The sequence below is a fragment of the Danio aesculapii genome, chromosome 20 (genome assembly GCF_903798145.1).
Source record: "Danio aesculapii chromosome 20, fDanAes4.1, whole genome shotgun sequence".
NCBI classification, from domain to species: domain Eukaryota; kingdom Metazoa; phylum Chordata; class Actinopteri; order Cypriniformes; family Danionidae; genus Danio; species Danio aesculapii.
In genome coordinates, this window is record NC_079454.1 from 47,533,908 (window position 1) to 47,561,052 (window position 27,145).

The following is a 27,145-nucleotide window of genomic DNA, read 5'->3' on the forward strand; positions in this document are numbered from 1 at the left end:
TAACCCAACACTGCATAAAACTCAGTCAGACACTAAATCTTCATCACTTTTGACATCTATGATCTGCCACAAGTTATAGTTTTCATGCTCATCCATAATTAAATACATCATCGATACTTAAATACATCATTAATACTTTGATACAGTTACAATCTCCCTATCTAATCGTTTAAATTATAATGTTTAACATAATATTGAGCAATCCACACTCTGGTTAAATGTGATTGATAATCCTTGACACGGATTGCTTAAAGATGGGAGATTATTGGGGGTAACCGGTCACGCGACGGAGGCGTGCCCGCGGTGCGCGCGCTCATTGGTTCACGCGCCTCGGTCTGACTCGGTCGGTCGGTCGGTTCATTTTCTCGGACGTCACATTTGAGGAGGGGAGAAGAAACACCTGCTTCTGCGTGGGACATGGAGCCGCTGGTATGAACATGATCTGTCTGTTGTTAAAATATCTTTGTCTATTTATTCGCGCAATGTAACACTGTATCTGCAGAGTAACAAAACACGACGTGTATAACCAAGTTATAAACTGAAATGTGTTGAATTTTCGGAATTAACTTTATAATGGGCATCTAATGCAGCTTTGTGGTATGAACTCGCTGCAAAAACGGCTTTGTTTCACTTTTTGTTTCGCTTGCTTTGTTGAAAAACACGGAACATTAGCAACAAAACAGAAACGAACATTGAATATTGTTGCGTTACGTGATAATCGCCTTTCTTTACTCGAATTATATCGTTTTATCATTCAGGGAAATCTATGGCTAGTTATTTTTGAAATTCTTATTAAAATTTGCAAGGAAGTAAAAGTGATTTATCCATAGACTGAAAAAGTGATTTACCTCAGAAAACCAGTTTACATTCAGAGCCAGACTAACGTTATTCACTTCAGTTTTAGGTTTTCGCGGGATTGAGTCATACTTATGGGCTCATGCACTGACTCAAGACTAAAATAATAAGATTAACGTTTCTAAAAAGTATTTTTAAACATTATTTGGTGGTTATAATGGGCATCTGATGTTGCAGCTTTGTGCTATGAACTTACTACGAATACAGATTTGAGTATTGAGATAACTACCATTAGGCATATTCACAAAATATACAAAATGTTTTGCTGATATGCATTAAAATAAATGTTTTTTTTTTTTTTTTTATTCAACCTTGATTTTAATGCCGTGGTATTCTTTAAAAAACAATTTGTAATAACTAAATTGATTAAAGTTAGACATTTGAAATTTCGAAATAACAATAATCATGGCAATATATGCTATATATTATTCATTCAATTAATTTTCTTTTCGGCTTTGTCCTTTGATCAATCAGGAGTCGCCACAGCGGAATGAACCGCTAACTTATCCAGCTGATGTTTTACTCAGCGAATGCCCTTCCAGTTGAAACCCATCACTGGGAAACACCCATGCACTCTTATTCACACACATAGACAACGGACAATTTAGCCTACCCAATTCCCCTGTACCGCATGTCTTTGGACTGTGGGTGAAACCCGAGCACCCGGAGGAAACCCACACCCAACACAAGGAGAACATGCAAACTCCACACAGAAACGCCAACTGACCCAGCCGAGGCTCAAACCAGCGTCCTTCTTGCTATGAGGCGACAGCGCTTTGAATAATATATCAAGAATGTATAACTCCTGGGTGATACGGTGACGCAGTGTGTATCACTGGGTAGCCCAAAAGTCCAAAGACATACGGTACAGCTGAACTAGGTAAGCTAAAATTGTCTGTAATGTATGTGTGTGTATGGTTGTTTCCCAGTACTGGGTTGCAGCTGGAAGAGCATCCGCTGCCTAAAACATATGCTGGATAAGTTGGCAGTTCATTCCGCTGTAGCGACCCAGATTAATGAAGGGACTAAGCCGAAAAGATAATGAATGAATTCAGAGCCAGACTAATGTTATTTACTTCAGTTTCAAGGTTTTCGCGGGATTGGGACATTTTATGACTCAAGACTAAAATAATAAGATTAATGTTTCTAAAAAGTATTTTTAAGCATTATTTGGGGATTAAAATGGGCATCTAATGTTACAGTTTTGTGCTATGAACATGAGACAACGAATACAGTTTTGAGTTTTGAGATAAATACCTAGGCATATTTACAAAACATACAAAATGTTTTGATGATATACATTTGAAAAATAAATGTTTTTTATTTTTTTTATTTTACCTGGATCTTAGTACCATGGTATTCTTTAAAAAATATTTGTATTAATTAGATTGATTAAAGTTAGTATTTAAAATTTCTAATTAAACATTATCATGGCAAACAAACCATGATGCTATATATTATTATATAAATAATATATCAAGAATGTATAACCCCATTGGACTGAGTGCAATGTATTTTAAATTATTTTAAAAGTATTATGTTTAAGTACTTTGACTTTTTTTCTGAAGATTGCTTATAAAAGTCCAAATCCATGAAAGCTCCATACTGTATTTATTTCTTTAAAACTGTAATCACATAATTTTACAGTAATCTATGACTCTTATTTGTGTAAAGTTCCAGATTGGCAGCAAAATTGCTTATATCTCTTAAAAATACATTTGTAAAAAAAAAAAATATATATTTTTTTTCTTCTTTTTTCCACTCAGTTTAATTTTCTTGCTGAAATGCATGCATTAAAAACAAACAAAAAAATTACGCATATAGAGTTGAAGTCAGAATTATTCGCCCCCCCCCCCCCCCCTTTTGATTTTTTCTTCTTTTTTAAATATTTCCCATTTTTTCTTCTGCAGAAAGTCTTATTTGTTTTATTTCGGCTAGAGTAAAAGCAGTTTTTAATTTTTTATGAACCAAGGTCAATATTATTAGCCCCATTAAGCTATTTTTTTTTCGATAGTCTACAGAACAAACCATCATTATACAATAACTTGCCTAATTACCCCAACCTGCCTAGATAACCTAATTAACATAGTTAAGCCTTTTAAGCTGTAAAGAAGTGTCTTGAAAAATATCTAGTCAAATATTATTTACTGTCATCATGGCAAAGATAAAATAAATCAGTTATTAGAAATGAGTTATTAAAACTATTATGTTTAGAAATGTGTTGAAAGAAATCTCTCCATTAAACAGAAATTAGGGAAAAGAATAAACAGGGGGGGGGGGGGGGGGGGGGTAATAATTCAGGGGGGCTAATAATTCTGACTTCAACTGTATGTCTTCCAGGTCAAAATGGACCCAAATGCACTATTAAAGTAATGTTCATTTTTTGTCCATTTATATAAACTATATACAGTTCTTCTTTTAAAAATATTTTCCAAATGATGTTGAACAGAGTAAGGACTTTTTCGCAGTATTTCCTATAATACTTTTTTCTTCTGGACAAAGTCTTATTTGTTTTATTTCAGCTAGAATAAAAGCTGTTTATATTTTTCTAAACGCTATTTTAAGGTCAATATTATTAGCCCCTTAAGCAGTATTTGTTTTCGATTGTCTATAAAACCAATTACTGTTATACAAAGACTTGCCTAATTACCCCAACTTGCCCAATTAACCTAGTTAAGCCTTTAAATGTCACTTTAAGCTATGTAGAAGTGTCTTGAAAAATATCTAGTCAAATATTATTTACTGTCATCATGACAAAGATAAAATAAATCAGTTATTAGAAATGACTTATTAAAACTATTATGTTTAGAAATGTGCTGAAATAAATCTCTGTTAAACAGAAACTGGGGCAAAAAATACAGACTTCAACTGTAAAAAAATGTCATAGGCAGTCTCACAATGTCTCTTAAATATATATTTTTTGGTTAAAGTTAACATGTAACTGCAACTAAACTGTGGCTGTATGTGGATTTCCTTTTCGCTGAAACTATAACATTGTCTACATTAGAGTGCTGAAGCACCTGATGGCTTCTTTGACATTCTGGAGGAGAGGAGGCGGAGCAGTGACATAAGCCACGCCTTCCGATCCTTCAACCCTCAGCCGTATCGAGGAGCCACATCCACATCAGCTGCCGCTCTCAACAGGACGGTGCTGGAGTCACAGTATCTGAACTACATCATACAGGAGGTCTGAGACTGAAAAACACTTTATGGACCTTTTTCACATTTCCGGCTTTCTCAGTAGTGGAAGTCGTCATAGTTGAGTAAAATTAGAGCGCAGTGAATGGGAGAGTACAACAAATAATATTTTTACAATCCTATTTGGTGAGAAACCTCCACAATGGTGTTATCAAGACTTCCAGAAAAGGGAAATAAATAGTGTGAGACTGATAACGGCAGCCAGAAGAGAGAACTGTATTTTGAATTACCATCATCTACACATCTTTTGTTACACAGTTAGACACGTTAACACAGCCATATGCAGGTGGTGATAAGAAAGTTACAATAATGAACCAATACCCATCACAACAACTTTTTCCACAAGCAGAAAAGTGTGTCAGTGTATAGAAGGTGCTCAGTGTCATTCACACAGCTACTAAACACCAGTATGGTAACACACATAAAATTAAAGTCATGAAATAAACATTGTTTATCAACATTAGATGCAACATAAATCTCTAATGTGCATCACTGATGGGGAAACAGCTAAAAAGATCCATAGTAAAGTCAACGAAAGGCATAAAAAGTGATGTGCCATGCAGGGAATTCTGGGAAAGTTCATTTACGGTTATTCGCCTTATATATTAAGGAAACATACAGTTAACCAGGTTACGGATTTTTACTGTAGTATTTTTACAGTTTTTTACCGTTGAAATCACGGCAGATTTTTACAGTGTATGCTACCTGACAAACTTCTTTTCGCCTATCCAAGATGTAGAAACAACAAATCATAATTTGACTTCTTGTTTATCATTTGGTGTCAGAAATGGCTTATATGTATTTTCCACAGAATTCCGCAGATTTACGCAGATTTTAGCCCATCATTAATTCTGTTTATTTATTGAGTAAATGTGTATAATATCTACATTTATTCAGTTTTTAAATTAATTTCAGTAATATTATTGACTAATATGAAAATATTCATCTGATTTATTTGAAATTCAGTCTTTTAGTAAATATATTATATGAGAGACTTGCTTTGTTTACCAAATAAAGTGAATCTAATTGGATTTGCAGTTTAAACATTAAATAAACCTTAAAATGTTCGCAGATTCCATCTGGCCCTACTTATATGAAAGGCAAAGGCCTCTAGATTTTGCTTATTTTACCAAAATAATATATGATCATGCCTTGATTTTGAATTATTTAATTAGGACAGTAAGGTCTGACTTTGCTTAGACAAAAGTCTCGTCACTGAACAGAAATAATGTCCAGTATAGAATATAAAGTCATGCTGCAGTGGGAGAAGAATGAATATTGTGTCTGACTCCATCATGAGCTTGTAGGACTGCATCCATACATCTCTGCAATGACTCAAACCACTGATTAATAAAGTCATCTGGAATGGCAAAGAAAGCGTTCTTGCAGGACTCCCAGAGTTCATCAAGATTCTTTGGATTCATATCTAGTGTCTCCTCCTTCATCTTACCCCAGAAATGCTCAATAATGTTCATATCTGGAGACTGGGCTGGCCAATCCTGGAGCACCTTCACCTTCTTTGCTTTCAGGAAGTTTAATGTGGAGGCTGAAGTATGAGGAGGAGCGCTATCCTGCTGAAGAATTTGCCCTCTCCTGTGGTTTGTAATGTAATGAGCAGCACAAATGTCTTGATACCTCAGGCTGTTGATGTTGTCATCCACTCTGCAGATCTCTCGCACGCCCCCATACTGAATGTAACCCTAAACCATGATTTTTTGTTCACCAAATTTGACTGATTTCTATGAGAATCTTGGGTTCATGCTGGTTCCTATAGGTCTTCTGCAGTATTTGTGATGATTGTGATTCAGTTCAACAGATGATTCATCTGAAAAATCGACCTTCTGCCACTTTTCCAAATGATCAACTAGAAGTCAAGTTATTATTTAGGGCTCTTACAACTGGGATCAACAACAAGGCTTTTGTCAGGTAGTGTAGATGAAAAACATAAATGTTCATACATTTAAAAAAAAAATCGAAATATTAAAAACTTTGAAGGATTTCAGATGTAAATGCATCATAACAGTCTTGTGAAAAGGGTCCATACGATTCATTTATTTAATGCGTTTTCAGAGGAAGTTATAACTAACTGTTTCTCACTCATACACAGATCATGGTTGAGTGTGATGAACCGCGCGAGGCTCTTCTAGAAGAAGCGTCTGCAATATTAGTCGAGATGAGTCAAAACCTTCAGCTGGGTTTCATCCGTCTGCTGGGCTTCGCACTGAGCAAAGTTTTCAAGAGACTTTTCAGCTCTATACATGTGAACGAGGATGGACTCGCATGGGTTAGCTAGTGCTTTCATTTATTCTCATTCGAAGTCTGTGTGTGAAATCAAATCTCACGATGTTTATTTTGCTACCACACTATGACTACGTTTACATGGACATCATCAGTAATCTAATTATTTGCCTTAATCTGAATAATAATACGATTAAATTGTTTGCATGAGTTGCTTTGTTTTCTTTTATGTTTCCATTTTAGTTAGTTCGATTAATGTCATTATGTCACCATTAGATGTTAGTTTGCTCTGACTTTTCATGCAACACCAGTTTGTGTTTTCACGACACCATATGTGATTTTGGGTGTTTCGTTTTTTAACTTTGTGACAAGTTCAACTGCAATTAATTTCTCACACAATGCATGCAAACAGACAACTTCACATTCAAATTGTCAAGCAACAGGCCACCTCTGCCATTTCATTCACTAACATCTTATTCATGCCCTCGTGACAAACTCTTGAGCCACTGGATGTAGGCATGGGACGATCACCGGTTTTAAGGTTTATCGTGGTTTTGAAAAGTCAAGGTTTTAAAACCGTTGAAATTATCTGTTATACCGTTCCTAAGGTATTTGTAAATTTTATTGAGTTTTTTTAGGGCCACATTTTCCCTAGCAGAAAAGGAGCCTTCATATCAAAAGCTACTGAGCAGCCCACGATTCAGAAATCAGTGCAGTGGCTTTACTTTATATCCACAAAAAAAGAAAGCTCTCCAAAGAGCCCAGTCAAGTTGATTAAGTTGTAAAGAAATCAGTGTTTTTGAAAGTAAAGAAAACAACAGAAGTTAATGATTTATAATTATGATTATAAGTTAATTATAAAATTATTTATTTTAATTATTTAGCCTGACATGTTTACTGTTACAAAATATTTTAAATGTTAAAATAAAATATATTGTGTTCAGTGGGGAAAAAAGTGTTTGTTTTTTACTCATGCATTTAAAAGGAATATATTTTACAGCAGTGATCACAATACCATGAAACAGTGATGTTTTTATGCAAGGTTATCATACCTTCAGAATCTTATCCCGTCCCATGGCTAACTGGATGAGAGCATAGTCATCGTTTCCCGCTCGCACCAAAAATCTTCACTCTTCCTTAAAGCCATTTTTCTTTGTTTGTCGTCAAATGCCAACACCAATCAGAGAACAGAGTTTGCTGAAAAGGGAGTGGAAGTTTATACTGTAGTGAAGTACGCAATTTCAGAAGCAACCTTAGTAAGAACAGAAAATGCAATGGAAGTCAATGGTTACAGGTTTCTAACATCGTTCAGAATACCTTACTTTGGGTTCAACAAAGGAAAGAAAGTCAGGTATCACTTTATTTTGATGGTCCCTTTAACGTATTATGTTAAATGTAAGTTACATTGCATCTACATGCCAAATAATTCTCAATAGATTACAAGTAGACTGTTAGGTTTGGGTTGGGGTTAGAGTAAGTTGACATGCACTTCCAAAGTTTCTTCTAGTCAGTTAAAACTCTGTTGAAGGAGCTGTATCAGCAGATATTAAGCAGACAGTCTACTAATACTCAAATGAGAATTGGCATTTAGTTGCATTGCAACTTTTAGTCAACAAAATGTGCAGTAGGGACCATCAAAATAAAGTGTTACCGAAGTTTGGAACAAGTGGAGTGTATGAGTACATGATGCAAGGATTTTCTTTTTTTTTTTTTTGCGTGAACTATACCTTTAAAGTAAATTCAAATTGTGTTCATCATTTAGCTCCAGCAGGCCATTCAGGAGTATCCCGTCATCCTAATGCCCAATCACAGGAGCTACGTGGACTTCCTGGTTCTGTCCTACATCATGTTCACCTATGACCTCTCCATCCCGGTCATTGCAGCTGGAATTCGCAAGTATCTAAAGTCATCAATCCCAGTCACGTCATGTGCTTTTTAATTTTGAAGGTGCATCAAATAATCACAACGAACAAAGGTTATGATACTGCAGTTCTGTATTTTTCATTATTTAGTTTTTTTTTTTTTTATATTATTTTGAATGTTTTAATAAAATTGGTTTAGTTCTCTTTTAAATTGATGGTTTTGTTTTAGTTTAGCTTATATTATTTAGTTGACTTGTTTATTTAGTGACCACATTTCTATCCTGTTTTTACATCTTTACTTTCAGTTTTAGATCCAGTATTTCTAGTTTAGCAGAATCAACAGAACACTTCTAGTGTAGGCCAAAGGAAAGTATTATATTTGCACAGATTACATTAAAGGGCACCTATGATGAAAATCAACTTTTGTAAGCTGTCCCAAGTCTCTTTTTAAAAATTTCCTGACAATAAAATAGGATCCAAATGCCAGTGATTTTAAGGCCACCACAACATGATGTAGGAGTGCAGTTTCCCCGCTCACTGAATTGATTGACAGATGCCATGTTTCTATAATAACATGTATAAAGATGTCCACAGACAATTTTTGCAAAAAAACTGGGATTCAAATGTCTGTTCCAACTCGCTGTGATTTTTATAAGTTTAAAATGTTTTTAAAACAGCCTGTTTGTAATAAAAACAGTAAAATCTCTCATTCTTAACGCTATAATAACACTCTCGCATGGTGTCAGTACGTATGGTATGCGCGTGCATATATCAGACCCCCTAGTTTTTCGCGATTCCGTGATTGCTGAATCCAATGCAAAATCGACAAAAAGTCGCAAATTTTAGCGATCCTACAAAATTATTAATTAAACGCAAAATAATCGCAAAGACTGTAAATAATCTCATAAAACATCAAATTCCAAACCATATAATCAAATTATATTTATTTCAGCAATTAAAAGTTTTACATGACGTTGATGTTGCATACACAGCAAACGTGATGCATTTCAGTGTCTCTCGAAAAATGACGTCTCACCTGCACCCTCACAATCATTACATTACATGGAGAGGGGGCCTGTGCAGTAAGCAGACGCGGATGATGCGCGAGTGATTTACATGTGAAGTCAAAGCAAAGATGCAATTAGAAAACCTGTGGTGCGAATTGGGCGTTTTGTGTGTGAAATCGATAAGTGAATTTGTTTAACTCTTTTCCTGCAGTTAACGAGAGAAAATCAAAACACTTCACTGCGATGAGTTTTACGGCAATCCGTGTTTTAGGTGTATTACGGTAGGGGAAGCCCTAAAACGCATTACCGGAGTGAGGTACATGTCAAATGCTGACAAAGGAAATTATACAACCTTCCTTTGGCTTAATCCCTACTGTTTTAGATCTTGTCTTGACAAGAAAACAAAATAAAGAAGCTTTATTTTTATGATTTGTGTACTTGTCATTGTGTCATTTTTTATTTTTTATTTTTTAATCGCAAAATTGTCTGCAAAGTTCTGGAATTACTGCCACAAAATCAGCCATTTTATTGTAAAAAAAAAAAAAAAAAAAAAATCGTGAAAAACTAGGGGGTCTGATATATATGTGTGTGTGTGTGTGTGTGTGTGTGTGTGTGTGTGTGTGTGTGTGTGTGTGTGTGTGTGCTGCAAACGGCATTTGTGTGAGACTCATCATTTCAGAAAGGCTTGAATAAACTCCACCACAAATATATGAAATAAACTTGGTATTTTTGACTAATGAGCTGTTTTTCAGCTTCGTCTGAGTGTGTCTCTGTCACTGACTTCTGTTTATCTGCCGTAACGCATGATGAGAAGCAGACACGCACGTCGGAGCAGCTCATTTTCATTTAAAGCCACAGGATACAAAAACAGCTACACTGTACTGGAGGCTATAATAAATAGTCTGATGGGTATTTTGAGCTGAAACTTTACAGACACATTCTGGAGACACCAATGGCTTATCTTACATCTTGTAAAAGGGGTAAAATAGGTGCCCTTTAAATCTTAGCTTTAGTAATATAACAAGGTAATAGTTTGAACCCAAAACCATAAACTTTATGGATGACATCTCATCATTGTGTCATATCAAAACAGAGACATACAGTATATTTGCTTAGTGCACAAATAAACATGGATTGAAAACATCAGGCTGTGGTTGTAAATCGTATCTCTACTCACCTCTTTCCAAATCTGTCCATCTTTATTTCCTCTACAGCTCTGATGGGGATGAAGCTGATAGGTGAGATCTTTCGGCGGTCCGGAGCTTTCTTCATCCGCCGCGCCATCGGCTCTGATAAGCTGTACTGGGCAGTGCTGTCTGAATATGTCAGAACCATTGTGCGGGTAAGAATTTAGTGCATGATTATTATTAGAATTAATTTTACTATAAAATAATGATGCACTACTATTCAAAGAATGCAGTTTGCAAAACATACATGTTGTTAAAGTCAAAATGATTAGCCCTCCAGTGAAATTGTCATTTTTCCCCAAGCATTTCCCAATTGCTGTTTGACAGAGGGATTTTTTAACACACTTATAAACAACATTGTTTTAATAACTAATTTATTTTGTCTTGATGACAGTACATGATATTTTACTAGTTATATTACAATATTCTAGCTTAAAGTGCCATTTAAAAGGTGTAACTAAGTTAATTAGTTTAATTAACAAGTGGCTTGAAAACAGTGGTTGGAAAACAGTGATTTGTTCTGTAGCCAATCAAAAGAAATAATCTCTGAGGCCCCGTTTACACTAATACATTTTAGTTTTAAAACGCATAAGTTTTGCTGTGGTTATGCCATCCATCCACACTATGCCGGAGTTTTCAAGCTTTGAAAACGAAGTGTTGTGAAAACACTGAAGAGGCCATTTTGGTTTTAAAACGCTGCTGCTCCGTGTCAGTGTGGATGGGGGGAAACAGAGACATCTGAAAACGGAGGCGTGGCTGCAGACATTCATCTGATTGGGGCTTTTTCCTCACTTGTAAGTGCACAAAGTTCAGTCTTGCACCCTTTCCCTTAGTTCAGACTTTGCAAGTTTGATATGGATAACAAACTCCCGAAGACACGTCAGGTAAAAACAGTGTACTGTATAACGTCATTCGCATCACCCTGGCTACCTTGTTTCACTATCTTAACAATAAAATGAAACATAATATAAGGAACTGCCTATTTTTTATTTTTACAGACACTAAAATGTTGAGGCGTCATGCACTCGGTAGTGTCAAACAGCCATGTGTGTATAGACTATCCTGTCACAAAATGCAGCGAAATCCTACACGATGGTAATAGTTTGATTAAGGCGTTTACATGTTTACTTTTGGAGAGCAGCATTTACAGTGGATCTTTCAGTCTATAATATTGTAGTGATATTAACGTACTGTAAACAATAATAAAAAATCATTAAATGAATCATTTTGACTAAGGTATGTCTTTAAAAACTGAAAGAGTACTGCTGACGATACGAACTACATTTGCCATCTGAATAAACGTAAACAAAGATATTGATCGCTGACTTCTGGAATCTACTGGAATCTACACAATGATCTCATGGCCGTGACACAGCTTTAAATTTCTTTTCAAACCTCCAAAATGAATTTGCTCGAAATAAAGCAAAAATAACCAGTTTTCAATTATTTGTGAAATATATGTGTCCTAATAGTGTTTTTACCAACGTGGGACACATATATGACAGTCAACATTTTTAAAAGAATGTGTTTTGGTGTTTCGTGACCCTTTAACTTTGCATTTTATTCAAATGTATTATTTGGCTGTATATTTGTCACCCCCTACTGGACACATCAGGAATGACACAAGTGTAAAACTGTCCTGTGAAACTGCCTGGATAAGAAGGGTATAAATGGAGGTGGGATTCAGCTCCAAATAGGCTTGTCAGCTCCAAGTGGGTGGGACTTGTTCTCCAAGGGGGCTGTACAAACCTCCTGGAATTTTAAATTTATTTAATGTCTTGTACATGACACCAAGTCCAACCTATTGAGTTTTATGAATGTCCACATTTACCCCAAACCTAAACCCAACCTCACAGTAACCTGTTGTGTTTTATTAATGTCTACTACACCAACCCTAAACCCAGTCTACTTGCAATGTAATCCTTCCAACTTGGAGGTCTCCGGGCTGCATTCATACCTACTTGGGCTAAGCCTTAGATCTGCCTGGCTCCAGGTCTGCAGCCTCCTCATATAGGAATTTTCAGCATAATCTCTCCCATCTGCCACATGATCTTTCGATAATCATTCTAATGTACTGATTTACTCCTCAAGATGTATTTATCGTTATTATCAAAGTTATAAACAGTTTTGCTGTGTAATATATGATCTTTTTCAATGTAATGCATCTGATAGTCAAAAAGTCTGAAGTCAAAGTGGATTGTTTCCTTACGCAAAATCTTTTTTTTCTAAAAACATCCAAAAATCATACAACAGAATCTCTTATATATCTTAAAAACATAGTGCTGATACTCACCGTGCCTGTTTTTCTGCAGACGGGTTATGCTCCATTAGAGTTTTACGTTGAAGGATTACGAAGTAGAACGCTGAAATCTCTCACACCAAAACTAGGTAAGATTTAAAAAACATATACAAGACATACATCAGTATTCACAGCCTTTGGCGTGAAGCTCTGAATTGAGCTCAGGTACATTCTGTTTCCACTGATCATTCTTAAGATGTTTCAGCAGCTTCATTGGAGTTCACCTGTGGTAAATTCAGTTGATTGGACATGATTTGAAAAGGCATACACCTGTCTATATAAGGTCCCAGGGTTAACAGTGCATGTCAAAGCACAAACCAAGCATGAAGACAAAGGAATTGTCTGTAGACTTCCGAGACAGGATTGTCTCGAGGCACAAGGCTGGGGAAGGTTAGGGAAAAAGATGTTTTACCACCATGGCTCTTTCTAGAGCTGGCCCGCCATCTAAGCTGAGTGATCAGGGGAGAAGGGCCTTAGTCAGGGAGGTGATCAATAACCTGATGGTCACTCTGTCTGAGCTCCAGCGTTCTTCTGTGGAGAGAGGAGAACCTTACAGAAGGACAACCATCTGTGCAACAATCCACCAATCAGGCCTGTATGGTAGAGTGGCCAGACAGAAGCCACTACCCACCTGGAATTTGCCAAAAGTATCTGAAGGACTCTCAGACCATAAGAAACTAAATTCTCTGGTCTGATGAGACTAAAATTTAACTCTTTGGAGTGAATGTCAGGCGTTACGTTTGGAGAAAACCAGGCAGCGCTCATCACCAGGCTAATACCATCCCTACAGTGAAGCATGGTGGTGGCAGCATCCTGCTGTGGGGATGTTTTTCAGCAGCAGGAACTGGAAGACTGGTCAGGATAGAGGGAAAGATGAATGCAGCAATGTACAGAGACATCCTGAATGAAAATCTGCTTCAGAGTGCTCTTGAGCTCAGACTTGGGTGACGGTTCATCTTCCAGCAGGACATAGACCCAAAGCACACTGCCAAAATATAAATGGAGTGGCTTCACAACAACTCTGTGAATGTCCTTAAGTGGCCCAGCCAGAGCCCAGACCTAAATCCTAATGAACATCTCTGGAGAGATCTGAAAATGGCTGTATACCATCGCTTCCTATCCAACCTGATAGAGCTTGAGAGGTACTGCAAAGAGGACTGGACAAAAATTCCTAAAGACAGGTGTGCCCAGCTTGTGGCATCATATTCATAAAGACTTGAGGCTGTAATTGCTGCCAAAGGTGCATCAACAAAGTATTTAGCAAAGGCTGTGAATACTGATGAACATGTGATTTTTCAGCTTTTTTATTTTTAATAAATTTGCAACAATTTCTAAAACTCTTTTTTCACATTGTCATTATGGGGTATTGTGTGTAGAATGTTGAGGAAATAAATGAATTTAATCCATTTTGGAATAAGTTGTAACATAAACAAACATGGAAAAAGTGAAGGATTATGAATACTTTCTGGATGCACTGTATCGACTTATCACACAACACACGGACAATCATTTTTGGTGATGCAATATTCATTCATTCATTCATTCATTCATTCATTTTCTTTTCGGCTTAGTCTCTTAATTAATCTGGGTTCGCCACAGCGAAATGAACCGCCAACTTATCCAGCATATGTTTTACGCAGCGGATGCCCTTCCAAATGCAACCCATCTCTGGGAAACATCCATACACACTCATTCACACTCATGCACTACGGATAATTTAGCCTTCCCAATTCACCTGTACCACATGTCTTTGGACTGTGGGGGAAAGCGGAGCACCTGGAGGAAACCCACGCGAAGGCAGGGAGAACATGCAAACTCCACACAAAAACGGCAACTGACCCAGCCAAGGATCGAACCAGCGACCTTCTTGCAGTGAGGCGACAGCACTACCTACTGCGCCACTGCGTCACCTTGATGCAATATATATCACCCATATGTAAAAACCAATTCCAACAACATTTTAACTGATCGTGCAACATCTCTCTCTCTCTCTCTCTCTCTCTCTCTGTTGGAGGTGTCAGTGTCAGTATGTTTTAAAAAACACTATAGTATTTACTATAAATTACTATAGTATATTTTCATGTGGGTGTCTGACAACTGAAATAGATCTGGTTCCAGATATCGCAGCCTCTGTTACTTATTAACATTTATTATTATTTAATTAATATATGCGTTTTCATATTCTGATTCCAAAACCTAATTAAAAGTTGTTAAAATGACTATAATTAAATTAAATATTGGGCGACGCAGTGGTGCAGTACAGTCACCTCACAGCAAGAAGGTCGCTGGTTCGTGCCTTGGCTGGGTCAGTTGGCGTTTCTGTGTGGCGTTTCTGTATGTTCTCCCTGCGTTCGCGTGGGTTTGGGATGTGCTGGATAAGTTGGCGGTTCATTTCGCCGTGGAGACCCTGGATTAATAAAGGGACTAAGCTGAAAAGAAAATGAATGACTGAATAAATAAATTAAATATTCATATAAGATTGTTTTTTGGAAGAGTGTGCTTGCATTGTGATAATATTGTATTATCAATCTGGAATTATAAAATGAGTGGCATAATTTGGTCTTAAAATGGCAATAATAATAATGGCAATATGTTTTTGTGCAATATATCGTATAACAAAAAATAGATATCGAGACAGGCCTACTCAGATTATGTCTGTGTCCTCACAGGAATGATGCACATGGTGTTGGAGCCGTTTTTTAAAGGAGAAGTATTTGACATCAGCCTGGTTCCCATCAGCATCAGCTATGAGCGTGTGCTGGAGGAGTCTCTTCTGGCTCATGAGCTGCTCGGAGTGCCCAAACCCAGAGAGACCACAGGGGTACATGCTGATAAAACCAAGTGTTTTAATATGTGAATCAGTAAACCTTGTGCTGAGCTCTTGCTGTGGATCTGCAGGGTTTGCTGAAGGCCAGGACGGTGCTGAATGACGATTACGGCTGCATGCATGTGTGCTTCGGCCAGCCGCTGTCTGTGAGAGACCTGCTGAATGGAAAGATAAACCACAGACAGTACAATCTGGTACCCAGGTAACACACACATAAACACACAAACTTAAACAGTTGAAGTCACAATTATCCCTCCTGTGAATTTCTTTTTCAAATATTTCCCAAATGATGTTTAATAGAGCAAGGAAATTTTCACAGTATGTCTGATCATATTTTGTCTTCTGGAGAAAGTCTTATTTGTTTTATTTCAGCTAGAATAAAAGCAGTTTTTAATTTTTTAAAAACCATTTTAAGGTCAATATTATTAGCCCCTTTAAACTATAAATGTTTCCGATAGTCTACAGAACAAACCATCATTAATAACTTGCCTAATTACCCTAACCTGCCTAGTTAACCTGATTAACCTAGTTAAGCCTTTAAATGCCACTTTAAGCTGTATAGAAGTGTCTTGAAAAATATCTAGTCAAATATTATTTACTGTCATCATGGCAAAGATAAAATAAATCAGTTATTAGAAATGTGTTATAAAAACTATTATGATTAGAAATATATTGATAAAATCTCCTGAATGCAGGAATGCAGTTCGTTATGGAGGCTTTCACACTTGACGTGCTCACCATTATACTATTATTCATAACAACTGGGGGCAACTTAGTAGTAGAAGTAGTTTTCATGATGAGACAGTGGTGAAGAAGAAGTCAGGGCATGAAGTTGAATTTAGTTATACAGTTGAAGTCAGATTTATTAGCCCCCCTTTGGTTTTTTTTTTCTTTTTTTATATATATTTCCTAAATTATGTTTAACAGAGCAAGGAAATTTTCACAGTATGTCTGATCATATTTTTTTCTTCTGGAGAAAGTCTTATTTGTTTTATTTCGGCTAGAATAAAAGCAGTTTTTAATTTTAAGGTCAAAATTATTAGCCCCTTTAAGCTATATATTTTTTCAATTGTCTACAGAACAAACCATCGTTATACAATAACTTGCCTAATTACCCTAACCTGCCTAGTTAACATAATTAACCTAGTTAAGCCTTTAAATGTCCCTTTAAGCTGTATAGAAGTGTCTTGAAAAATATCTAATAAAATATTATTTACTGTCATCATGGCAAAGATAAAATAAATCAGTTATTAGAGATGAGTTATTAAAACTATTATGTTTAGAAATGTGTTCAAAAAATCTCTCCGTTAAAGAGAAATTAGCGATAAAAAATATACAGGGGGGCTAATAATTCAGGAGAGCTAATAATTTTGACTTAAACTGTATATACATACATACAAAGATTTGTATCGGCTTCTTTTAGGAATCCTACAAAGGGATTACAAATTTTGACTTTTCAGGTTTTCTTTTGACTATACAAGTAAATTTTTCTAAAGCCAAACAATAAGACAGTTCCTGCGACCATTGTCCAAAATGCGGGCTTTCTGTATTTTTCCAAACACAAGTTATAATAAGTTTTGTATGTAATAAACAAAGTTTACAGTGTCTTATCTGAATGAGTTAAAGTGCTTGTAATAGGAAAAATATTTAGAATACAAAGTTTTGGACATTTGGGTATATCCTGTTTTAATACCATGGATAAAAAGTTTAGCATTTTCTCACAAAAATGTTCAATCAAAGGACACTTCCACAAACAATGATACTTAGTTCATGTCTGTATTGCATTGTACACATTGATCAGGAATATTTGGATTATATTTGGGAAGTAATTCTGGAGTTATGTAGTTACAGTCTCACGTTTTTACTTTTGATATTTGGCGGCAGTTAATCAGGAAGTGACGATTCTGATCTCTTTGACTCGTTGGATGGAAACAGTGCTTTATTCGCACATCTTTTATTTGATATTTCAGTTTTGCGCGTAAATTTAATTAGCATCTTTGGATGGAAACACCTCAAGTGCATCGGAATTAAAACCAATATAAAAACCAGCTTTAGTAGCATAGTATTACAGCTGACTCTTTTTTTATTGTGTCTCACTAACAGAGATCTTCCCATGAAGCCCAATAAGGAGACGCAGGATCTTGTGTCCGGTCTTGCCCACATGATCATCCGTTTGCAGGAGAGAAACACGATCCTGAGCATCTGGAACCTGATGGCTGTGCTCCTCCTCCAGAACCTCCAGGGCATTGATTTGGATCTGCTGACCCAGAAAACCCAGTGGCTGAGGAGAATCTCCCTGCAGTTTGGAGCCCGTCTCAGATGGCCCAGTAAGAACGCATGCAGAGATGCCTTTCCATAAATAAGCCCTGTATCGTATTACATAATGCTACATATAATACAATTAGTTCAGTGCAGGATATAGAGAGTGTACCGTTAATCAGGGGCGTAGCAACCGGGGGGGACGGGGGGGATACGTCCCCCTCACTTTTAGAGACAGACCATTTAGAAACAGGTGATTAATAATTATATGAACATATGATCTCATACAGCCGTCCCCCCACTTTTAAAATGTCCGCTACGCCCCTGCCGTTAACACCTGGCTTTACAAACTGAAAGATGAGTCCAATTATTTTCCGCATAAACTCTAGACCAGATGCAGTCCACAGAGCAAACACTAACACTATAGTTTGAGCTGTGCACTTTTGCACAGAGAGAATATTCATGAGCTCTTTCCAGGGCTCTTTAAATCTGATTGTGATCCACTTGTGAAGTTTTGTTTAAATCTAGGACGAAATCCAAACATGTGAAAGGGATCAGGGGGACTGAACACAACAAAACCCCTCATTCAGGGCCATTCCCATGACAACCACACAGAACGACTGTTCAATATGGGCCAAACAGTGGACCTTCTTAAATCCGTGTCCTGAATCTTAAAGGTTCAAGAAACCCTGGAGTACTTTTTTTGAGATTTTAACAGATTTGTGTGTTGAGCATCAGTTAAGACAACGTTAGCAGCTGTCAGCTTTAATTGTGGGGAAAACTGGATAATTTTTGAGCTTTTATCAGCTAATTTCATCTTCTGGCTTTAAAGTCATTTTTGGGACGGGATTAAAATCAGTGCAAGGTTATAATAGTTTTGGATTTTTCATTGGTTTTAGTTTTTATTTAGTTTTGACTTTTTGTTTTCAAATTCAGTTAGTTTTAATTAGTTTTTTGAGGTAGATTTACTCGTTTTTATTGGTTTCTATATTTTAAAAATGCTTAGTTTTAGTTTTTATTAGTTTCAGTATTAGTTTTATTTAATTTTTTTCCCAAATAAAGATATTTGTTGGGTGCAAGATTCAAAATCATCAGAATAAATATTGTATAATAAAAACTCAACCATACATTTTTTGAAACCTGTATTCAGAGGACACATGACCACTATCATCTACCTTTACCATCTACCCATCCTCAAATTCAAATACAACAGCGCACAAGATAGCTGCACTAAATACAATATGTGTGCAAGACTACTACTGAGGTTAAATACACAGTAGTGATGGGAAGTTCAGATGTTTAACGCAAACCAGATCTTTTGTGACAATCCTCCCATGTTAGGACTTAACATACCAAAATAATGTAGTCAGCAATCATTTTCAGTCAGTTAAAACCTCACGTGATCTGAAAAGTTTCTTACAGTTAAGTTTTACAGCCTGACTGAATCATGATTCATTTATTTAAACTCCATTACAATTTTCTGTTATGAAATTAACTTACGTTTTTTTTCTCCAGATCCTCTCGTTTAATCACTCGGTTTACCCGCACTGCTGTTGATTTAGTTCAATCACAGCAAGCTGTCATGTACTGTTTGTGTTCGGTTTTGGTTCGGTTCACTGAATCACGCATGCGCAATATTATTGGTTTACCGCTTAAATCTGATCTCGATGTAACGTTACTGTTTTAATAACTGAATGACCGTATATATTGGTTTATTTCGAGTCAGATGGGGGGTATTAGGCATTTTAAAAAGTAAGTAGTTTACTTTGTGGATAAGAGTGCTTACTGGAGACGTGACTCGTTTCAAATGATTCAGTTCGGTTTGATGAATAGTTCAACCGGTTCATTTAGAAAATCCGGTTAAAAGATTCGTTCACGATCACTAATACAGAAATAAAACACATAATTGGGCACAAATGTGTTAAAGTAATAGTTTTAAGTCTCTGTATTTAATGCTGTCACCGTGCTGCTGTCATGTCCACTCGTTGTTACTTCTAAAAGGCATACAATAAGATTATGTATTAAATACATTTACAAAGACAAAAACGAAGGAGGTTTTTGCTATAATTTTAGTTAGTTTCAGTTAGTTTTGTATGCACACAACACAGTTTCTGTTAGTTCTATGTTTTTTTTAACTCTCATTTTTATTTTTATTTCAGTTAACAACAAATATTTTAAATTTTAGTTTTTTCGTTCGTTTTCGTTAACTATAAAAACCTTGAATCAGTGACGTAGCGCCAATCTGGAGTGTTGACACGTCGGTTTCTCATTATTATCCATAGCGGAGTTTTCTTATCCTATGCGAAGACTCTGCTTCTTAATTATTTATGAGAGCACGTGCTTTTCAAAGGCAAGGCAGACCTTTCAAGCTCGGAGACTGTGAGAATGACGGGGTGAGAGACCGCGTCCGCATACGTCACACAGTATTTAGCCATTTATGAAGGATTGTTGGTTTGTTTCCATGATCCATGGGGTTTGTTGCATGTTTTTCCCCACGATGCTATCAGGGCCGATACAGCAAAGCTATTTGTGTGCAGCAAGCCTTTTTTCGAGAGAGCTGTACAAGAATTAGAGTTCGTTTCCATTTAGACACATCACATAAGTCTGTGCTACAGTGTTCGTCTATGTTTAAAATCTCCAGATTACCGGCAGGGCTAATGGTTGGAATAGACCAGGCAAGAGACCTGCTGCACTACTCTCCTTATAATGAAATAAGTTGTGGTTATGTGTATATGAAAACTGTTACTGTTTATTTCTTTGCATTTTAACTTTGTAAACTATAAAATCATGTGTCTCCTCACGGCTTGTCTCATTTTGTGAGCCAACTGACAACAGTTGTTCGCTCCCCTCTTTCTCCCCTGCTCTGCTGGCCACGCCACTCTTCCCTCTGCCTGCAGAGCTCCACGCCCATAATGAGCTTATTTTTTTTTAATTCTGAGGTGGACTTAACTGAAAGAGGGGGGTTTCATGACCCTTAACGAATAAATAAAGTATTGATCAAACCAATAGCTAAGAAAAAAAACCTATATATATATAATATATATATATATATATATATATATATATATATATATATATATAATATTATTATTAATTATTAGCCCCCCCGTATATTTTTTCCACAATTTCTGTTTAACTGAAAGATCTTTTCAGCACATTTCTAAACATAATAGTTTTAATAACTCATCTCTAATAACTGATTTATTTTATCTTTGTCATGATGACAGTAAATAATATTTGACTAGATATTTTTCAAGATACTAGTATTCAGCTAAAAGTGACATATAAAGGCTTATGGTTAATTAGGCAAGTTATTGTATAATGATGGTTTGTTCTGTAGGGAGCTAATGATATTGACCTTATAACAGTTTTTAAAAAATTAAAAACTGCTTTTATTCTAGCCGAAATAAAACAAATAAGACTTTCCCCAGAAGAAAAAATATTATAGGAAATAATGTGAAAATTGCTCTGTTAAACATAACTTGGGAAATCATTTTGACTTTAACTGCATATTAGGGTTGGGCCGATAGACAATGCCATCGTCCATCGCCGATGGCTGATAACCATTACGATCCTCCGCCCCACCCCTATCGCAGCAGCAACCCGCTCGCAAAAAATACACACTGAGGCCACGTTTACACTAATGCGTCTTAGTTTTAAAATGTCTGAAAAGATCTCCCTCTATACCGCTGAAAACTCTCATCACATAAAACACACACACACACTCTCTCTCTCTCTGTCATGCGCTGCAGCATCTGAGTTCCAGCAGTCAGCCCAGATAGCAGTGCACGTCAGACAGTTTATCAAGGATGTACAGCTGGACGGCGTCTCACTATAGTTGTTAAACGTGATGTTTAATTAATCTTGTCTCTATCTAACGACTCTTCGGTCTTTTGAATCTATCAGGCAACGTGTCACAGCGTCAGTACACTGCTTCAATCTTTCGCTTTCACGCTTGTACTTAGTAATATTAGCAAAACCTCTGATGCTGTTGGTTGTGCACTTTTATTACCAACCAAAAAAGTGATTGACAGGTGGTAATTTGTGTGTAACTTATATTATTTATGATTTGGTTATGGGTAAAACAAAGACCATGCGGGTCAGGTAGTTGAAACGGTAGGCTACAAATAATTAATTCCTTATGAATTAATTAATTATTTATAAATAATTAATTCACCCCTGCCTATGACAACGATGCCATCGTCCATCGCAATGTTTCAAATTAGACATTGTACGATGGCAAATTGGTCGACATCGCCCAACCCTACTGTATATACTGTGCATACACACATGTAGATGCATACATACATGAATAAAACGAGTCTACATATAAAAATTAACCATCCTCTGCTTTGCTTTTAAAGAGCACTTATCGGATTCTGAAGTGATGTCATCAAGCTTGACCCTGCACCACTCAGTAGTGCACTGTGAGAAGGGGCGTGTCTTCTTAGTGGAGGAGGCGGGTCCAGGTCCTGTCACTCAAGAGGAGGGCATGTTCAGACGTGCTGCTGCTGTGCTCATGTGCGCCTCCTACCGGAATCAAGCAGTACATGTGTTCACACGGCCAGCAATGGTGGCAGTCGCTATGGCAACAGCTGTAAGCAACAGAACAGGTGAGAATTACGAGAGCATGACAGGAAGTCAACTACAGTCATTTTTCTTAAACCTCATGACATTTGATATAAAACTCTTAATTTTTCTCATTGGTGGAGCTTTTTTTTTTAAGAATTTTTCACTCATCGGCCACTTTATTAGGTACACCTTACTAGTACCAGATTAGAGCCCCTTTTGCCTTCAGAACTGCTTTAACCTTCGTGCCGTAGATTCAACAAGGTACTGGAAATATTTCTCAGAGATTTTGGTCCGTATTGACGTAATAGCATCACACAGTTGCTGCAGATTTGTCGGCTGCACATCCATGAAGAAAATCTCCTGTTCCACCACATCCCAAAGGTGCTCTATTGGATTGAGGCCTGGTGACTGTGGAGGCCATTTGAGTACAGTGAACTCATTGTCATGTTCAAGAAACCAGTCTGAGATGATTCACGCTTCATGACACGGTGCGTTATCCTGCTGGAAGTAGCCATCAGAAGATGGGTACATTGTGGTCATAAAGGGATGGACATGGTCAGCAACAATACTCAGGTAGGCTGTGGTGTTGACAAGATGCTCAATTGGTACTAATGGGCCCAAAGTGTGCCAAGAAAATATCCCCCACTCCATTTCACCACCACCAGCCTGAACCATTGATACAAGGCAGGATGGATCCAAGCTTTCATGTTGTTGATGCCAAATTCTGACCCTACCATTCAAATGTTGCAGCAGAAATCGAGACTCATCAGACCAGGCAACGTTTTTCCAATCTTCTATTGTCCAATTTTGGTGAGCCTGTGTGAATTTTAGCCTCAGTTTCCTGTTCTTAGCTGACAGGAGTGGCACCCGGTGTATTCTTCTGCTGCTGTAGCCCATCCGCTTCAAGGTTAGACGTGTTGTGTGTTCAGAGATGCTCTTCTGCAGACCTCGGTTGTAACGAGTGCTTATTTGAGTTACTATTGCCTTTCTATCAGCTAGAACCAGTCTGGCCATTCTCCTCTGACCTCTGGCATCAACAAGGCATTTGTGCCCACAGATCTGCAGCTCACTGGGTATATCTGTAAATTCTAGAGATGGTTGTGCGTGAAAACCCCAGAAGATTAGAAATACCCAGTATTTCTAAAATACTCAGACAAGCCCGTCTGGCACCAGCAACCATGCCACATTCAAAGTCACTTAAATCACCTTTCTTCCCCATTCTGATGCTCGGTTTGAACTGCAGCAGATCGTCTTGACCATGTCTATATGCTTAAATTCGTTGAGATGCTGCCATGTGATTGACTGATTAAAATTTGCGTAAGCGAGCAGTTGGTCAGGTGTACCTAATAAAGTGGCCAGTGAGTGTATTTTCTCTTGTGCAATGGAAGCTATTTTGTTGTTGAAAAAGCACTATAAATGACAGTACAAACTTGTGAGGGAAGATAAGCTACTTTCGGTCAAACTTTACAGTAAGGTTTCATTAGTTAATGTATTTACTAACATGAACTAATTATAAACAATAACTGTACAGCATTTATTAATCATAGATCAACATTTACTAAATTACAACATTTACTAATAATTATTAATTACTATTTACTAAGCATTGTTAAAATCCAAACCCATGCTTGTTAACAAGTTATTGCACCGTGTGTTAACATGAACTAACAATAAACAACCTTTTCATTAACTAGCATAAACAAATACTGTAATAATGTATTGTTCATTATTTGCTCATGTTAGTAAGTGCATTAACTAACATTAACTAATACAACCATATTGTAAAGTGTTGCCATAATTTTTGTTACTCCTACAACACTATTGTGTTCTCCCCTCCTTTCTAGATTGGGCGACTCTGCAGCTCAGTGATTAGCACTGTTGCCTCACAGCAAGGTTAAAGTCACAAAGTTCCCTGGTTTCCTCCCACAGTCCAAAAACAAGCGACCTAAGTAAATTAAAGATACCAATTGGCATCATAGTCAAGCTATTAGTAAGCTGTATATCTCTCTTTAGTCATCCATATATCTTTCATTTAACAGAATAAAGTTAGGGGTGTTCAATGAGGTCTACATGAGCTCAAACTCCCCTCTCACCCTGCTAACAAGAGGGAGCCCAGTGCTCGAGGATCTCATGAGCTCAGGGCTCTCTCCGGGAGCCTCTTCTTCTGAGACACTTCTTTTGACATTCAGTTTTTAATAGAGATAACGTTAGTCCTGTTTTGAATCTGCCACTATGCTGACACATAGGCCTCTGTAGCTCCGCCCTCTTTTGAAAAGAGCACAATCTCATTTGAATTTAAAGTGACAGTCACCAAAACGGCACAATTAGGATCAAAGCTTAAAATAGGCAGTTTCAAAGACTTATAAAACAATAATTGTGTTGTATTTTGAGCTGAAACTTCACACACATTCTCGGGACATCAGAGACTTATAATACATCTTGTAAAAAGGGGCTTTAAGTGATATTTTTAGCTAGACTGTCCCTTTAAACATTAAAAATGTTGAGTGTTTATTTCCAGATGGCGTCTTCCATCATTTTAAGTTTCTCCTGGAGCTTTTTTCCATTGAATTTGTCTTCATTCCTGGTCAAGCTGTTCAGGTGAGTCAAACTATAGGCAGTAAGCAAAACTGCTGAACAAAGCTACTAATGTGTGTTTCTCTCTCAGGACTTTGAGGAGGGCTGTGGTTTGCTACAGCAGTGTGGTGTGATCGATCGCTCTGATGCAGAGATCCGAGTGAGAGACGGCGGTCAAGAAACCATCGTCTTCCTCAAAGCCATTCTGCAGCCTTTCATTGAGAGTTACCAGGTGTTTGTAGACACATACACAAAATTCATTATTTTAGTTTGCAACAATATTGACCTGACTGTGAAAATGCCTCTGTTATGCTAATTTAATTCAATTCAATTGACCTTTATTTGTATAGCGCTTATACAATGTAGATTGTGTCAAAGCAGCTTCACATAAAAGGTCACAGTAAATAGGAACAGTGTAGTTCAGTTTGTAGTGTTTAAGTTCAGTTCAGCTCAGTTCAGTGTGGTTTAATAATCACTACTGAGAGTCCAAATACTGAAGAGCAAATCCAACAATGCGCAGCTCTATAGATCCTGAACCATGCAAGCCAGTGGCGACAGCGGAGAGGGAAAAAAAAACTTCACTAAATGGCGGAAGTGAAGAAAAAAAACCTTGAGAGAAACCAGGCTCAGTTGGGCACGACCATTTTAATTTCTCCGCTGGCCAAACGTCTTCTGCAGAGCTGCAGTCTCAGTGGCGGAGGCTGGAAGCTGGCCTCAGCGAAGACTCGTCTGTCTCTGGAGCGTCACAGGAATCAGTCTCATGTTCTCCACTCTTCCATGACCATCACAGTAGCTGCTCAGGATACGGCCTGGTCCAGGATATGGAAACCTTGGGATCATCTCGTCGTTGGTCTGGGATCGAATCAGTGACTCTGCATAGTCTGAGGGCCTCGGGAAGAATATCCCCAGGTGGAAATGGAGAATAAAGAAAATAATTAGCGTAGCTGCTGTTCATAGTGTATATAAACAAGATGCAGAACCTGTGTGGAAGCCCGCTAAGTGGTGCACTAAGTGTATGCTTTACTGAACAGATAGGTCTTTAATCTAGTTTTGAATTGAGGAGAGTGTGTCTGAGCCTCGGATGTTATCAGGAAGGCTATTCCAGAGTTTAGGAGCCATAAATGAGAAGGCTCGACCTCCTTTACTTGACTTTGCTATTCTGGGTACTACCAGAAGCCCTAAGTTTTGATATCTTAAAGAGCGAGTTGGATTGTAGCGAGACAGAAGATTGGTTTTAAAGTTGGCTCATTTCTTTTAGAGTGTAATAGATTAACCTAATAGGTTTACATCCATCTAAGGTCCAAAAACACTTTAATTTCCTCATATATACATTGCAGCATCACTCGTTTCTCACATAAATGTCTGAAATGGTTGATTTAAGGATCCAGTCTCAATCTTTCAAGAGTCTGCATTGCTCTTATTGGCTCAGTGGTTGTCCAAACTGTGGGCTTCCTTCTAGTGGTACGTGGAGGAATAATAAAACCAAAAAATGAACACACTTCTTATCCTATGGCGCTTACAATAAACACAGATGTTGATCAGCATTGGCTGTTCACTGAAACGTGCGATCACACCGGTGTGATTAGAATGTTTACTGCATCACGTCATCAGATGCTAAAAGTTATTCTGCTTGAAGCCTGAAGAGGTGCACGCCGCTCTGTCCTGGATCTGTCTCATAAACATTTACTCCACAAGTGGAGAAAGAAGCCGCAAAAGCAAACTTTCTGAAATGTGCTCTGCTCTGGAAATATGGTCATATTTAACTTTAAAAAGGGGACCTATTGTGCAAAAATCACTTTAAAAGGGGTTTATAAACACAGTTGTGTGGCAACAGTTTGTGAGTACAACCAGCACAATCAGAATCAAAGCCTAAAGGGTCAGCTTCAAAGAGTTATAAAACATTATTTGTGTAGTATTTTGAGCTGAAACTTCACATACACACTCGAGAGACACTGGAAACCTATATTACTGTACTTCTTGCAAAAAGGGACATAATGCTGTAGGTGCCCTTTAAGATTGCAACATTTCCACGATGCTGTTAATCATGTTTCTATCTGCTTACATACCTTTGTTTGTGTTACTTTTACGATTAAAGTTGTTGAATGTTTGCCGGTTCCCGCCTCTTTTCTTCCTTGAATGTGTTTGTTGAGCTACTTCTACAACAGGATCACTAATGTGTGTGTGCGTGTGTGTTTAGGTGGTGTTCAGATACCTGTGTGAAGAGAGCTCACAGACATTCAGGGAGAAGATGTTTTCCTCCAGCATCC

At 37.3% G+C, this 27,145-nt stretch overlaps 1 protein-coding gene across 1 annotated transcript in view; it reads left to right on the plus strand.

The window, feature by feature from the left end:
* The first annotated feature begins 352 nt into the window (after positions 1-352).
* Positions 353-27,145, plus strand: part of gnpat2 (glyceronephosphate O-acyltransferase 2) — a 27,502-nt gene continuing 709 nt past the window's right edge. The window contains 13 exon segments of the mRNA XM_056445392.1: positions 353-429; positions 3,863-4,042; positions 6,161-6,337; positions 8,054-8,183; positions 10,375-10,502; positions 12,660-12,735; positions 15,316-15,467; positions 15,545-15,675; positions 17,577-17,800; positions 22,097-22,345; positions 24,823-24,902; positions 24,970-25,110; positions 27,076-27,145. The exon segment at positions 27,076-27,145 is cut by the window's right edge and continues 30 nt beyond it. Of these exon segments, the coding sequence (XP_056301367.1) occupies positions 418-429; positions 3,863-4,042; positions 6,161-6,337; positions 8,054-8,183; positions 10,375-10,502; positions 12,660-12,735; positions 15,316-15,467; positions 15,545-15,675; positions 17,577-17,800; positions 22,097-22,345; positions 24,823-24,902; positions 24,970-25,110; positions 27,076-27,145 (1,750 nt within the window). The 5' untranslated portion in view covers positions 353-417.